The following is a 16,115-nucleotide window of genomic DNA, read 5'->3' on the forward strand; positions in this document are numbered from 1 at the left end:
ATAGAATGTTGCCTTTTTTATATCTGTCATTTTATAAAATTAATAGATAGACAATATTATATTTTGATTTTACTTTAAAGTTATTAATTTAAAAATAAAAATTTTATCAGTATAAGAAAACTAAATAATTAAGTTAATTAATTTATATTTATTTAATAAAATTTTGACTTCAATAATACACTAAATCTGTATATAACAGTAAATTTATATAATTTTTTAAACGATACTTGATCAATACGGATCAATAATTTAAAATTTATGAATTTTAATAAGTTAAAAATATTTGAACTATTATTTAATTTTATAAATAATTGGATTTGATATCAAAATTGAGATGGTCGGTCAGTATGAGCTACTTTGTCTATTTTTTGTTATACTTATATGCTATTTTTGGACAAAAAGTAAAAAAAAAATATTATAACATAAATTATATGCTATACTTCTATAATATGTTTTTTTTTAAAAAAAAATGGTGAGTCATCAAATTTGGTAGTTTTCCATGTTACTCGTGTTTATTGACTTTTGGAACATGAAAAATGGGTATTTTTGCTGTTGTAATTATTACAAATCCCACATTAATCGCCTAAATATTGGCTTCATTTAAGCACTCATGTTAAAAGTTTTCTTTTAATTTTTCTTGTTTCTTTTAAGTACCTTTTTATTTTTTCTAATAAAGTTGTTTTCTTTATTTAATTCTTTTTCTAAAAGAACATGCTCAGATTCCAGAAGTCACTATGAAGGAACAATTGAAAAATCCTCAAAACTTCACAAAGACAAATCAACTTGCAATGCGAATGCTTTATTATTAATCAAAAGTCTTAAATTTAAATGTTATGAAGAGAATTTAATTGAAAGTGTCACTTTTAAATAAATTCTATAATTTAGAATTTTATTTTTAAATTTAAAAAAACGAAAAATTTGTCTACTCATTAGAATTTCAAGAATTCCATTCTATACACTTTTACAAGAAGAAAAATATGTGTAAATAAGTATAAGACAACCATAGTGATAAAATGGATAGGATTGGAAATCAATTAGGTTCACAAGAAAAAGAGAATATAATAACATAGTCTAGAATGATTTTATTATTATTTTTATTGGATTATAAATATGAAACGTTATAATTTTCAACCACTTCATATCATTATTGAAATGATATTAGTGTGTTTTTCATTTATTAATTGATCCATATTTTAATGGAGTATTTGTTGGACGTAAGAATGTAAATTAAGGAACTTTAATTTTGGGTTGTTACTTATGTTTTATATTCTATAATTAATTTATAATTCTTTTCATTTTTTATCTTTCTGTTTTATTACTTAATTAATGGATTATTAGTTAAGTTAATCAATGCTTAGTGGAGTAGTTTAGAGTTTTCTGTCATACATGTGATGTACCAAAATTCCTCTAGTACACCAAGACAAAATGTGATCACGTACCAAAGGTAAACTTAATAACTAAAAAAAAGTTGATAAATATACTTTTTGGATATAATATAATCATAAAAATCTAAAAGTTTTGGTCATCATATTATAGTCTAAGCAATATCAGTGGGACTCTTAATTTCCACGCAATAAGTGTGAGTTTGATTTTCGGTATTTATTTATTTTTTTAGTTCCTGATCATCTCTCTTATGTGATAGGATAAAAACAAATTATAAGAATTAGTTAATGATATTTTAAGATTTTTTTAATAAATATGTTTTAATATTTAATTAATTGTCTCGTATCTATACTTTAAATGTGTGATTTTTTCGAATGGCAATATTCTTCGTAAAGTAGTACACTAGTACTCTTATAACTTTTAGCTATTAGTCTTGTGACTTTAAATATCAAAGAAAAATGTCTTGTTATATTAAACGCAGCTATCTTACTATGGCCATTTTCATATTACAAAATGATATGAATATTCGATAATAAATACTTTCTCGTTTCACAAAGAATGATCTAGTTTGATTTGACATGGAGTTTAAGAAAATAAAGAAGATTTTTGATCATGTAGAATTAAATTAAAGTTATGTTAAATATACAAAATTGTCATTTAATCTTATGGCCTTAAACATACCACATGAAAAATTATCACCACTAAAAGAAATAGGTTATATAAATTTAAAAAAATTTATTCTTTTTGAAACTGAAAACGTATAAATTTGTCATATCTAGAGGATACAAGCTCATGAACATGCGATTTTGTTTCTACCTGTTTTTAATTAACATGTAGAAAACTTTTTTTTTTGGAAAATAAAAATAAAATGAATTGTAGAAAGTGATAATTAATCCACCTATAGGCCATGCCAAAAAGATAAAAGTAAAATAGTATCCTCAAACTACTTTGTAAAAGGTAATCCGTCATATTTTTGGGACATTAATTTTTGTGCTGTCCAAAATCATAGCATATATATATGTCTTTTACTCTAAGGGATCATTTGACCATAGATTTCTCAAATAATATTTAGGGAAAAATTTAGCGAATATCATTTGTCCATACAATTTGTGATTATTTGACAAATATTTTGGCAAACATTCAAAATTTCTAATTACTATTTTTTTCTAGTATTTGAGCCAAATTCATTATTTGGGATCTTTTAAAAGTTAATATTTTACTAATAAATTTTTATTTTTTACAAAAACACTCTCTATAATAGTTGTTTGCGTTGTATTACATAATTTTCACGTGAACATCAAAGTAGTAATGAAATATTCAGTGAATATGAAAGTGATGATGAAAATGATGAAAATCAGCCCAGGGTAACAAAGTCATGTGGTTTGTCTACTTAATAATGTATGGAATTATGTTAAATTCACTCACTCCAAACTACCACATTGTTCTAGTGTCATGGACACTACTTGTTATTTGTTGCAACGAAGATTCAATTGACTTGTAATAACAATTATATTTTTCTAAAAAAGTGAAATATATTTTCCAAATATTATGGTCAAACACATGGTGAAACTTCACCCAAATTTTCACCCAAATAATACTTGTCAAGAATATTTAGAAATATATGGTCAAACGCTAGCTAACGGAAGACTAAATAGGAACACATGGCGTAATATTATCCGTTAATTCGATATTTAATAAATGCCGCTTGGTTAAAAAAATTATGAAATGTGTCCCTATTTAGTCTTCCTTTCATATAAAACGTATATATGATCAAGTTTTTGAATGATAAAGACGTCAATATCCCAAAAATATTACGAAAGTAACTGCATATCATTTATAATAATTCAAAAATATATTTACCTTTTTCTCAAAAAGTACATCAATAATTTAATTAATTAACGGCCTAAATTTCACCTTGTTAATGAACATCATAATCAGATAATCTTCTCCCACATTTCCTATCCTAATTATTTTTCATCACAACTAATTAGAAAGTAACTTTATTTTTGAGGGAATCTTGTCTGCTGAACCCTTAACAACTAAATAACAACTTTTAATCACGAGTTTAGTTAAAAGCTATATGCTAGTGGTCCATTTTCTATTATATTTTCAATATAATATATGATTCCTATCATTGTCAAATTCCACAAACAAAAGAAAATCATGTGCATTCTTGTATATATATATATTTTATAACTATAAAATTGTATTTATATATATATATATATATATATATATATATATATATTATAACTGTAAGATTGTATTTATTCAGTGTAACCCTAATAAGTAGCTTATATATTTTGAAAGTAATCCTAATAAGTAGCTTATATATTTATTCAGTGTAACCCTAATAAGTAGCTTATATATTTTGGAAGTAATTCTAATAAGTAGCTTAGATATTTATTCAGTGTAACCCTAATAAGTAGCTTATATATTTTGGAGTGCGATTTTCTCTTTATAAGTATGTGTTATCTAAAATTTAATCATAGCAGAATTCGAATTTGTTGGATCATATGAGTGGCTCTTAGCTTCGTAAACATATCTATGTTCTTGCTTTTTCACTACCAATGAAAATCTTATAATAACCTCTTGATGAGTGAAAAGTATTGATTATGAACGGAAAAATGTTTGTGCCAAATAAATGGATGCAAAATATATATGTTTGATATAAATATATTTATCACTTAGAACTGTGATTAAGTGTTACACATATTTTATTTTTTATTTTAAGATTGAATGTGAATAAATATTTTATTTAAACCACATAGAATGGGAATGAAAATGACAATATATATAGTATTTAATTTAACAGCTCATAGTAGCCCTCTCGTGACCTTATAATAAGTGATAATATTATCTCTTTAATATTTCATAGCGTGATTCAATTATGACATTTGTCTTTCCTCTAATAATATAAAAATTATACTTTTTGCTTTGGTGGGGGATAGTTGGGGTCTTTCTCATAAAAGCATAAAGCCAAAAATATATTCTCCTTTTTCAATTTATTTATTTTATTTTTTATTTTAATTTGTTTTAAAAGGCATAAGTTTTTATATTTAGTAATTTTATAATCAATTTCATATGTAGCATTCTTCGGATCACAAGATTCAAAAAATATTTTGATATATTATGTATATTTATGATTTAAATTATGGAATTATATATATATCGTAATATTTTATATCAGATTAAATTAAAATAAATAAATTAAAACGGATAAAAATACTTTGTAATAAGTCAACTATCATCAAATTTTAAAAGAGGACCACTTTCACACCCCCAACTAGGTAGGATGATATGTTTGTTTGGTCTACAATAAGAGAAAATATTGTATTTTATTGGAAATAAATCCATTTTAAATCTAAAAAAATTGATAGAAACTATTTTTGATAACAAAACACAAAGTAAACACTTATTTTCTAAAAACAATTTTTGGAAAACATTTTTTATAAATTTATTGTACAAGACGCTGATTAATACAGTAATTTTCTTAAAGATAATGAATTAGTAATGGAAGTATTGATAAGTAAATTTTTGCACTGTTTTTTTCTTCTATTTCTTAAGGGGTTGTTTGGAAATCCATTCAAGGAATTGGTTTTGTGTTGTAATTGAGTAGTATAATTTTACTGTTGACAATATCATTGAGTTATACATTTGAAATTCCATTATAATATTCTGAAGTTCGAATAAGTCTTATCATAAAAATTGAAAATGAAGATGGTTTAGTTGTAAGGGAATTTCATACTTTAACATCAATATAGTGTGATAGAAGTTTCACTCGTAAAAGTTTCATATTTAAATTTACTATACCAAATTTTTTACATGTTTTAAACTATGATCGATTTGTCCAATATTTTTAGACTTTTAAGATAGAAAAGAATGTAAGTAATAGTATTTGTTGTATAATTCCTAAACATCTAAACTTATGAAATAAATTTAATATGCAATGTAAACATTGTCTCGTCGTATATTTATGAAAACTATTATTCACTAAATAGTCTAATCATTATTAAAATTAGTATTATTATAATCTCATCCCTATTAATCTTGGAACGTGTTCACTCGACCAAATGACCCCTTATTGTTAATTTAATGTTTTTTTCTGGCCAATTTTAAATATATATAATAAAGTAATTAGTTTACAAAGTCATATTTTTATTAAATTAAAAATAGTTAAAAGCTATAAAAAGTATATACGAACTATATAATATAATTTGTCCAAAGTCATAAAAGTATACATTAACTATATATTATAGTAATACTTATACATGAGTTATTCATTAACTATACATTATAATATATGTATTCAAAAGGCTGAATATATCTTCACTATACATGAAATATACATTGACTATACATGAAGTATACACGAAATTCAATCTTGATCAACTCAAAATCACTAGATATGAAATTCTCTCGATGTTTTGCGTCTTTTGATATATAATATGCTCGAAATGATTCACGTTTTTGGTACGTTAATTTTTTAATTAAGAAAAAGAAGAAGAAGAAGAAGAACATATTATTAGGCCTATTTTAGTAATTTAAAAAGTTGAACCAATTTCCCATTTTCTAATACTTTGGGCTCAGTTGGGTCAATTTAATCCAATTCCAACCCACATACTTCATTTAAAAAGCCCATTTGTACTTTTTCCCTATTTTGTGTTTTGTCCTTAATTTATGCCTTTATGATAAATAATTTTTTCATAAGACATAATTTATATTTATGTATCATAATAATTAATATTTCATAAGTTTATGTATAGGCATAACTTCAGTGTTTATATAATTTATGCTTCACTAATCATAAATTCGATTGTTCAAAGTAAAAAGATTAAAAGTAACCTATTTGAAGAGCAAAAATGTGCAAAGTTCATAAAAAAATATAATAATCTAGGTCCATAGTTCACTTTGAGTGAAATGGAGAATATCTAGATAGGAGAAAAAAATGGTAAAAATTATATAAATTTTTTAGTGTTTAGAGTTAATTATATTATATTTGTACTCTTTTTTAAATTATAAAAATTCCATAAAATTTAAGGATTTCGAATATTTCACTCAAGTTTCAATACACCGCGTCGATTTTGGATACATCACTTAACATCCTGATACATTGTGTTTCGATACATTAAGGATTTCGAATACATCACTTACCGATACATCACCTTTATCGATACAAGACACACCTGTCCCGATACATTACATTTGTTGATACAAGACATACTTGTCCCGGTACATCACCTAAGAGTGATGTTTCCTAGAATAAGAGAGATCAAACTTTTTGAAACTTTTTCAAATGATAGAAAATTTTAAAAAATATGGTAAAAATAAATTATGTATTTAAGTAGTTTTTCTAAAAGTGAACTATACTGTATATATAGATATATAAAATATTTTTATACATAAATAACAAATATTTAATACCATTAATGAGCTATAGGAGTATTTTTGATCAAATGTCATTTTCAAGCTTATAAACATAGTTACATTTCAAATAGTAATTAACTAGTGACAAGTGGACTATGTCTCTATGAGCATATATTCATCTACTATATTTATAAAACCTAATTAATTCAGTAAACTTGGTCATATTTTTTGACCAAAACATAATATATGTTTGTGAGTTTGTCTACTCTTTCAAAGTTTGGTGAATTCTTTCAACTTTTGAGAATGGAAGGTAAATATAGCTTATAGGTTGTCTTGAGCTGACTAGTAGTTTTTTTGTTCAACCACCTAAACCTACTACATCCATTTCAAAGTGGTAAAAAATATTTAACATGTTGGAATTTTTTCTTTCTTTTTGGAGTAATAATGATATCTAGTAGCGGACTGTAGAGTCACGATTTTCATTAAGAGCGTCAAAATACAAAGAACTAAGCACACAAAAAGTCAAGGAAATTCAACATATAGTATATGTATAATTTAATATTACTTTTTACCATCTACATTTATAATTTTTCCGATGAATTGACATCCTTTCGACAAGAATGGCTCCGGTATTGATGGTGTACTCCTCAACAGAGGCGAAGAGTTTGGTATTCTAAATTTCGTAAATAACCGTTAATCAATTTCATTAAGGGTTCACAAATTAATATACATATATATTTAATCAATTTTCTAGTACAAATATAAGGTCTACAGAAAAGCTATTGAATTTGTCTGAACCATGAACCCCCACCTAGCTCCGCCTCTGCTCTTCAAAAAGTGCATGAGACACTCCTCTTTATTAATCTAATTTGAAATTTTGAAGAGGTCATGGAGTTGGTTTGAAAAACAAAAAAATTGACTATGAATTTGGAAATACTCAACAGATGACTTAAAGAATTGACATTTTGCTGCATTTCAAGGACAATATAATAAGCAAAAGCAACTATAGACTTGTTCAAATTGTATGCACTATGCACCAAATTGGTGTGAAGATACTAAAAAGTAATTGCAAGAAAAACTAAAGCTACAAAGAAACAAGAATGTTAATAAAAACATTATCAAAAGAATCTAATTTTACTATTTAAATATCTATTTGAGGCTTTGATTACAAACAATGAATTGTATGTTTTGCCATTTTCCTAATGAACATTGAACCATAAAACAAAAATTCAAGGACAATAGTGATGGCAAAATCCACATAATATTCAAGGCCTTTGTGTCCACATTTTGTTACAAAGAGGGAAGAAAAAGAAGTAGAAAAACTAAAGAATAATCTGAATGGAATGTATAATGGAACTATCAAGGGAACTGGAATGAACCTCCAATTTCACTGGCACCAGCAGGGGGGTTAATGGCAACCCACAGCAGCGAAATAGTGATGGCGATAAGTCCTGACCAGACAAATACGATTGTTGGTGTCCTTCCGCGTCTTCCCATTAGTCCCTTAGCGAAAGGATAGAGATGAGCAAGGACCCAAAAACTGAAGAAAACCCCTCCGAGTAAACGGCTCCATTGTGGTATTGTGCTATATATTGTCCGGCTTACACCAACAGCTATCGCGATCAAGTTAGTCATCATGATAACAATAGGTGGGATCATCAGGGAAGTCCATTTGATGATATAGAGATCAGCATATTCATCATCATCATCAGAGGCAGATTTTGATGTCAGCGTAAATGAAATTTCAATGCCAGCAATCACTTTTAGAAGCCCCTGAAGCACAGCAGCAAGATGGGCACTTGTACCTCCAATTAACCAAAACTGCTCATTACGCCACCACTCTTCCAGGGCAATGCCGGACCACTTGATCTCAAGAACTGCGAGTGCGCAGAGAGTCAATGTGATCACGAGGAGATATGTGAGGAAGGTGACATTCAGGGACTGGACAATGAACTGACCAGAGAACAGTGAAAGTGCTGGGAGGAAGCAGTACACGATTAAGAAAATCGAGGTGAAAGGGTAGATGCCGCAGTTGAGGTAGGCAATCCGCTGCAAAATTTTCATCTTAGGACTAGCCAAAAAAGCATTGTTGCGAGAGAAGAAGATTTCAACAGAACCAGTAGCCCATCGAAGCACTTGGTGAAGCCTGTCAGTAAGATTGATTGGTGCAGTGCCACGGAATGCATCTCTCTTTGTCACACAGTAAATAGATCTCCAACCTCTATTATGCATCCTATACCCTGTCACCACATCTTCAGTAACAGACCCATAAATCCATCCAACTCTATTACCCCATTCAGTTTTGTCCTCGTACCAGCACGAAATGACACTGATTGCTTCAGCAACAGTGGAGGCATCAAGAAGTTCCCTTGGAATAGTTAGAGCACCAGGCGGTCGTCCATTCTTTACAGCAGGGTGATCGGCAAGTGGTCTGCCTTGGAATTCTGCAACTGGAATGGAATCAATGAGGAAACTTGAGTTACCAAACCTTTTAGGAAATGAAGCAAGATTCATTTCCTCATCATCAAAATCCCCCATTCTAAGCGCCCTGTTGTCATCAGAGACAGAAGACACAGTGGCATTATTCTTGCGCCGACCAAAACAGCAGCTGCAGCAACCAGGGTGGTATTCCTTGTTTCGTGGTGGGTCGAAACCATAAAGAGCAGTCCTACGGAAGAGACAACCAGTCCCAACATACATTGGACCTTGAAGGCCATCAAGGGCACGCATGTTGACATCAAAGAAGACAGTATTGTGGTTTGCATAACGGTCAGAAGGATCAATTCCCTCAAAACGTTGAGGAAACTGAACATAACAGATCCTATCTCCACCGCGGTCCATCATAAAGCACATTCCCTCCCTGATTGCCTCAGAGTTGTAGATGTAGTGATCACAATCAAGGTTGAGGATAAAGGGGCCATTAGACATGATGGCAGAAGCTCTGACCAAGGCATTCATGGCACCAGCCTTTTTGTTATGATCATAGCCAGGACGCTTCTCACGAGAGACATACACCAGCAAGGGGAGACGAATATCAACTTCTGTTGAATCAATTAGACCATCATCGGAAGAGGTTCCATGTAAGGGTTCATCACTTGGGGGTTTTAACATAACCTGCAACCAAAATAAGAAAAACTAACAATGTTAAACCAATCCTATTACTTCAAGAATCTAACATACAAGTTATTATCAGCTGAACAAGAGTATAAAATAGCAAAATAAACATGCAGTTGGCAAAATGAGAAGCCCATAATGACAGAGTTAATAATGGAGAAGAAAATAAGTTTCTTTCCTCTTCTTCCTCATCTTGGAGGCAGGAGAAAAAAGGGAGTGGATTCAGCATGATATCATATGCATCATTGATGAATCAAACATTTATGCCCTGATCAATAAATAATGATGAAGGCAACAAATAACTAGACAAGATTAATCTGAAGAATCAGTACCTGTATGATTCCTGCGTGATCACCCCTAGAGTGCTCGGGAGCAGAAATCATCCAAGTACCAGGCCAGTGGGTTCCATCTGCCATCCAAGTGGCCTTGGTTATCTTAATGGGTTCCAAAAGATCATCCCCAGCTGCCTCTCGCTGAAGCTTCATAGCCTTGATTTCTTCTCGAGCGTTATAGGCATCAGAACGCCGACGAATTGAATCAGGGAGGCTATTGATTCGAACTTTAAATTCATCATATTCACGTTTCACCCGTCTGCGGTCCTTAACAAAATCTTGACGTACTTTATTCTTGTAAGGGTCTTTCTTCAAGCTGAAGTAGGTTTCTGGGTTCCTTGGTTCAATATTATGTTTACGACAAAATGGGACCCAAATGTTGGCAAAACTTGCAGCTTCTGCCATTGCTTCAAATGTCAGAAGAGCACCTCCATCATCAGAAATATAGCAGGAAAGCTTTTCAACGGGGTAATCAGCAGCAAGGATAGATAGAATCGTGTTTGCAGTGACCAGCGGTGGCTCTTTCTCAGGATCTGCAGTAGAGACAAATATGTCTATGCCTGGAAGATCAGATTTTCCTGTGGGATTGGTCGGGGTTGGTGTTTCAAATTTTTCTTTCAAGACATTAAGATCGGTAGCACGGTTAACGGGGCATAACTTTGGAAGCTGGTCAAGCAGCCAAGAGATTGCAAACCAAACCTCACAGATTATGGACATATACCATAACCATATAGCATCATTGTTCGGATTGGTAATCCTCCATTGAAGAAATAGTCCAAGAACAACTACGCGAATAAGAATCAAGAGCCTGCATAAATGGAGTTACGTCAAGACAGTTCTCAAACCAAATATAATTAAACATAGTACCAATTAAGTGCAGTAGGCATTAAGCAACTGATCAATGTCTAAAGGACATGATTACTTAATGGTATCCACCAAATGTTAGATTTGGTAATCCATCTCTTAACTATGGTATACTCAAGAAGCTAAGCTTGTAATGTAGTCTTACAATATCTAAGCAAGAACTTACACATGTTTTTGGAGAGCCATCTACATAATACAAGAACTTACAGTTAAGAAAAACTATGATGACTGTTTTAGCATCTTTCTTTGATTAGAAGGAAGCATTTGTGTTAAAACTAATTTGTAATTTCACTAGCCACTTCGATGTGTGTAATTTCACTAGCCACTTCGATGTGTGTAATTTCACCAAAATTTGTTTTTGAATTCAAAGAAGTAGAGAAGTTGGGGACGAAAAATTACCGGTATGGGCTAATAACTCCAGCGGGTATCTTCAGTTTACGAGTAAGCGGCCTCCAAGGCTTGTTCATAAGTTCAGAAGGCTCACCAACATGATCTTCTTTGTCATTTCCAAGCCCCCCATCCTTTGGCCATATAGCATTTCCATAGCCATACGTCCCTTTTGTCTCAAATAACCATTTGTTGTGATCAAAATCCCCTGTCTGACTCCTCATCAACCCTGAATGACTTCTTATTATCGCTGATTTATTACCTGATCGCATCAACGACAACCTCCTTTCCATTTTAGACATACTAACATTTGAAGGTAAAGTCAGAGGTCGTCCAGAAGGGTCCACAGCATTCTCAGCCAAATCAGTGCTCTTGTAAGACTCTTTACAACCAGGACATATCCCATCACCAGTTTTGACAGCATCAACATAACAATCCCGGCAAATTTTAAAATCACACTCACAAGGAAGAATATCTTCACCTCTTTCATCACTCATGACTTTACCATCACAACCCGGTATAGCACAAGAAGAACCTTTTGCACCAGCCATCTGAGGATGGTTAGTTTCTGATTCAATTACCTTATCCATCAAGTGAGCACGAGTTACACTATTATAACCACCGGTAAACAAGGAATTTGACACATACTGCTCTTCAACCTTTTGAGAAATTGAAGGATCCATAGGTTGATTATCAGGGGTTGGAGGGATATGCACTGTGTAGTTTGCAAATTCAATGCCGCTAATCTCACTATCCAGAGATTCCCTCGATAAGTTCACATACCGACCCGATGAGGTCCTCCTAGCAAAAGTAACACCAGAAGGCTTGCCCTGTTGGGAATCAGAGGCTTTAAAGGACCTCGAAGTCATGTTGCATAAAAGTTGTGCTAACAAAAGTTCACTTAATGATCAACAAAACCTGAAACTGCACAAGGACAAAAGCAACATGAAAGTTAGCTAACTTTAAGTTGAAAGATCAATACTAAAAACAATAGTGCAAAAGGATAGATACAATATTTTTTGAAACAGGGAAATGAATATCCTTTGGAAATTCGTAACATGTCAATGATACTGATAATGAGAAAACAAAAGCATGACCAAAAAATACCCTTTCTCTTTTACCAAAGCCACTCCTCTCACTTTATTAGTTAAAAAGCACTAAAGGAGCCACCTTTTTCAGCAAAAAACACTTGATTTTGTGTGAAAAGCATCAAACCAATTCAAAATATAACAAAAAGAACACAGAAGAGAAGATCACCTAAATCTTGAAGATATACACCACCAAGAATCAAGACCTTCCTAGACCATTTACAGGAAAATCCAAAACACCTCCCCAGAAACCAAGGTGGAAAATGAACCAGAAGGGAAGAAATGCAAGTTCAAGAACACAACCAGATCCTTCTCTTCACATACAAATCTTCCCTATATACATCTAAATCATACTAATAATTTTGCACAAGTAGAGATACAATAGACCTTCACCAGTAGCCCAATACTTATAAGACAATTAACATAGATATGTAAGACAAAGTTTATAAAAACAAAAGAATCAGCCTCCTTAAGGCGTGTAAAGAAATATTCAAAACATAATATCAATAAAATATAAACACACACTATTTCCAAACATATACACACTACAAATTACTACTTTAACAAAGCTTTCATGGGGTCCCTTTTACAACTCAGACTTAGTCTTACATTGTCCAATTAAACCAAAATTGCTGTAAAATAAAACTATTAAAAATCTCTATTACGTAAGACCGAATACACAAACACCCATTTTCCTCCCTCTTTCTTCTGTCACCCCCATAAAAAAAACATAAAAAAATGAATAATTAATTACTAGTACTTACTAACCTCAAAATTTTGAAAAAAAAAATACACATCAACTAAAGAAAGATTCAAAATTTAACCTAAAAAAGCTCTCTTTTTTTTTTGAAGCTTACAACAGCCGGCTTAAAAAAAACACAAAAGCCCTGATACCCAAATACACAAAAGGGTCATAAAATGTGTATATATGAATTTTTTTAGAAATAAAGTAAGAGATCTGAATAATGAATATCCATTTGTGGGGTTTGTTGAAAATTTCCAAAAAAAAAAGTGAGATTTATGTAATTTTTTTACCTTATCAACTCTACTATGAAGTTTATTAGGAGGGAAAGTATGTGCATTTGAAGATGAGTTTTGGGTATGAAAGCTTTTGCCTTTTTTACTGTTTTGCTGGTTTGAATTTCTTACTGAAGAAGACAAAGTGAAGAAGAAAGAGTGTATATTTTGTTTTTTTGGAGAAAGAGAAAAAGAAAACGGAATTTAAGGGGTTTAAAATGTAATTAATCGAGAATATAGGGGGTCGGTCTGAATATGCTTTATACGCGGCTACAGGTGATTTGTTTCCTATTTAATAATTTTACAATCTCGTATCCTAGGTAATTTGAAGTCGTGTTATGTCTTATCTAATCACTTTTTCATATTTCTTTTTGTTTTTAATTATTTGTTTATTTTTAATTGATATATTTATTAAAAAAATAATTATTGATATAAAAAATTTATTATTTTATCCCGATTAATTATAAAATAGATTTTTAAGAAATTTTATCTTCTTAAAATAATTAACTGAGGATATAATAAATAACAAAAGTCATTTATTAATTTGTCAAAATGGATAAATAATTTTTAAAAAAAATGTAGGCAAATAGTTAAAGATAATATTTTTTTATTTAACTTTTTCTCTCCTTGTGCCTACTGCATCCAACGTTTTGAACCTTCTCATTGAGGGTGTATATTATCTCTATTTAATTCATACGTTAAAAATAATTGCAATCTAGTTTCTTTTATCTTATTCGCTAAAAATATCACTCATATTTTATCCTGAATAATTTCATGCATAATCTTATCTTAATATTGTTACTTTTTCTTTATATATCGTAATCTTAAACTAGACATTGGCTTAATAGTTTAGTTGGTTGAAAAAATTTATTTTGAAAATCTGAGACAATCTGTAAAGTGTAAATTATTGGCAAATATATATATTTAGAAAAAATTACCTAAAATGCATAACTTATTTTACTTATATTCTCTAAAATTTCCTACATACAAAAAATCTCTATTTTATACGATGTATCGATCGAATACATCATTCTACATGTATATTATTACTTTATGTAATATCAGTTGGATACTTCACTTTACATTATGTACCGGAATGTTACATTACATGATGTAGCAGTCGTATATATCACGTAACTTTACATATCGAGATATTACTTTAGATGTATCAATCGGATACATCACTTTACTTTATATATCAAAACATTACTTTACGCGATATATTGGTTGGATAAATCACCTTATGTAACTTTACATGAAGAATCAGGATGTAGGTGATTTATCGAAATACAAGTAATATATTTGACATTAATACATGACATGTCAAAACATTGATATAATATCCGAAACTGGAACGCGATGAATCGCAACGTTTTTGGGATGTACTCTTTAACATTTATGGACTGTGTGGGGTGAGGGTGGGGGGGGTACATTGGTAGGTCGATTCTTCATTGTCATTGGTTTGAGTAGGTTATTGTGGTGGTATTGAGGTGTAGGTGATAATCCCTGGTTCATGGTTATTGTGATGGCCCCACCGTAACGGGCAAAACTTGTTCTCATGCAGACAACGTTGAACTATAGTCCATCTTCTTTCCAACATTATCCCAACTTGTTTGGGATAATTACAAAACATACCCCTTCCTCAGCTCGACAAATTTTCGAATTTCAAATAAAAAAGAAAAAGACAATTGTAATAATAACGCGTTTGGGCAAAAGCATAGCTTTACCTTATTTTAGGAAACAACAAATATTGTCCGGCGCACCATCTTTGTATATTCCAGCTCATAATATTAACAAAAAAATGATAACAACTATATTGTAGCATATTATATTATATTTGTAAAACTATCATATTATGACCACCTAAAAATAATATAATTACTCTCCATAATTATAATTTGATAATTACAATTCGTAGCTACGTGTTATATGGAGGAGAGAGGCGAGCGAGACTGAGAGAGAGAGGAGAAAGGCGAGAGAGAAGGGGAAAAGAATGGGAGAAAGGTGAATTGTATATGTATATCGGTTAGATAATTGTATATTATACATACGAATTTGTAATTTGGATATATGGCAAGCGAGAGTGGGAGAGGGAGGAGAGAGGTGAGCGAGACTGGGAGAGGGAGGAGAGAGGCGAGCGAGATTGGGAAAGGGAGGAGAGAGGCGAGCGACAAAGTGCAGAGAGTGGGAGAGAGGTGAATTGTGTAGGTTAAATAATTGTATGTTATACATATGTATTTGTATATTCTGACGAATTATATATATACAAACATGACTAACTATACAAACTTAAAGTTAACTCACGCAATTAATGTATAATGTTAATCGCGAATGGTAATTATAGCAAACTATAACTATAATGAGTGATTAAACAATATAAATTTACTTTGTTGCGTATATTATATTATATTATATTATATTATATTATATTATATTATATTATATTATATTATATTATATTATATTATACGTGTCGTGAACCATTCACCTAATATGATAACAACTACCATATCCAAGTTTCCCTATATCAATCGTCTTCTTACTCCAAATTTTGTATACAAAA

At 30.6% G+C, this 16,115-nt stretch overlaps 1 protein-coding gene across 2 annotated transcripts; it reads right to left on the reverse strand.

The window, feature by feature from the left end:
- Positions 1–7,865: 7,865 nt before the first annotated feature.
- LOC107028504 (cellulose synthase-like protein D3) lies at positions 7,866–13,755 on the reverse strand. 2 transcript variants are annotated; one of them, XM_015229590.2, is made up of 4 exons: positions 13,571–13,755; positions 11,460–12,371; positions 10,197–11,004; positions 7,866–9,864 (listed from the first exon to the last, which is right to left on the reverse strand). In XM_015229590.2, exons 2-4 carry the CDS (start codon positions 12,314–12,316, stop codon positions 8,110–8,112), a joined length of 3,420 nt encoding a protein of 1,139 aa, XP_015085076.1. In that variant the 5' UTR covers positions 12,317–12,371; positions 13,571–13,755; the 3' UTR covers positions 7,866–8,109. The 2 variants fall into 2 exon arrangements, with proteins under 2 accessions (XP_015085076.1, XP_015085077.1); XM_015229591.2 differs by lacking the exon at positions 13,571–13,755 and adding an exon at positions 12,705–13,047.
- Positions 13,756–16,115: the final 2,360 nt, after the last annotated feature.

The sequence above is a fragment of the Solanum pennellii genome, chromosome 8 (assembly GCF_001406875.1).
Source record: "Solanum pennellii chromosome 8, SPENNV200".
Taxonomy (NCBI): domain Eukaryota; kingdom Viridiplantae; phylum Streptophyta; class Magnoliopsida; order Solanales; family Solanaceae; genus Solanum; species Solanum pennellii.

Bases quoted from the DNA above. Each gene is read 5' to 3' on its own strand.
- LOC107028504 (XM_015229590.2), bottom strand. From the start codon at position 12,316: ATGACTTCGAGGTCCTTTAAAGCCTCTGATTCCCAACAGGGCAAGCCT. The intron at 11,005-11,459 runs GTAATTTTTCGT...CCATTTATGCAG, and splicing joins GGAGTTATTAGCCCATACCG to GCTCTTGATTCTTATTCGCG. The intron at 9,865-10,196 runs GTACTGATTCTT...TTTTGGTTGCAG, and splicing joins ATCACGCAGGAATCATACAG to GTTATGTTAAAACCCCCAAG.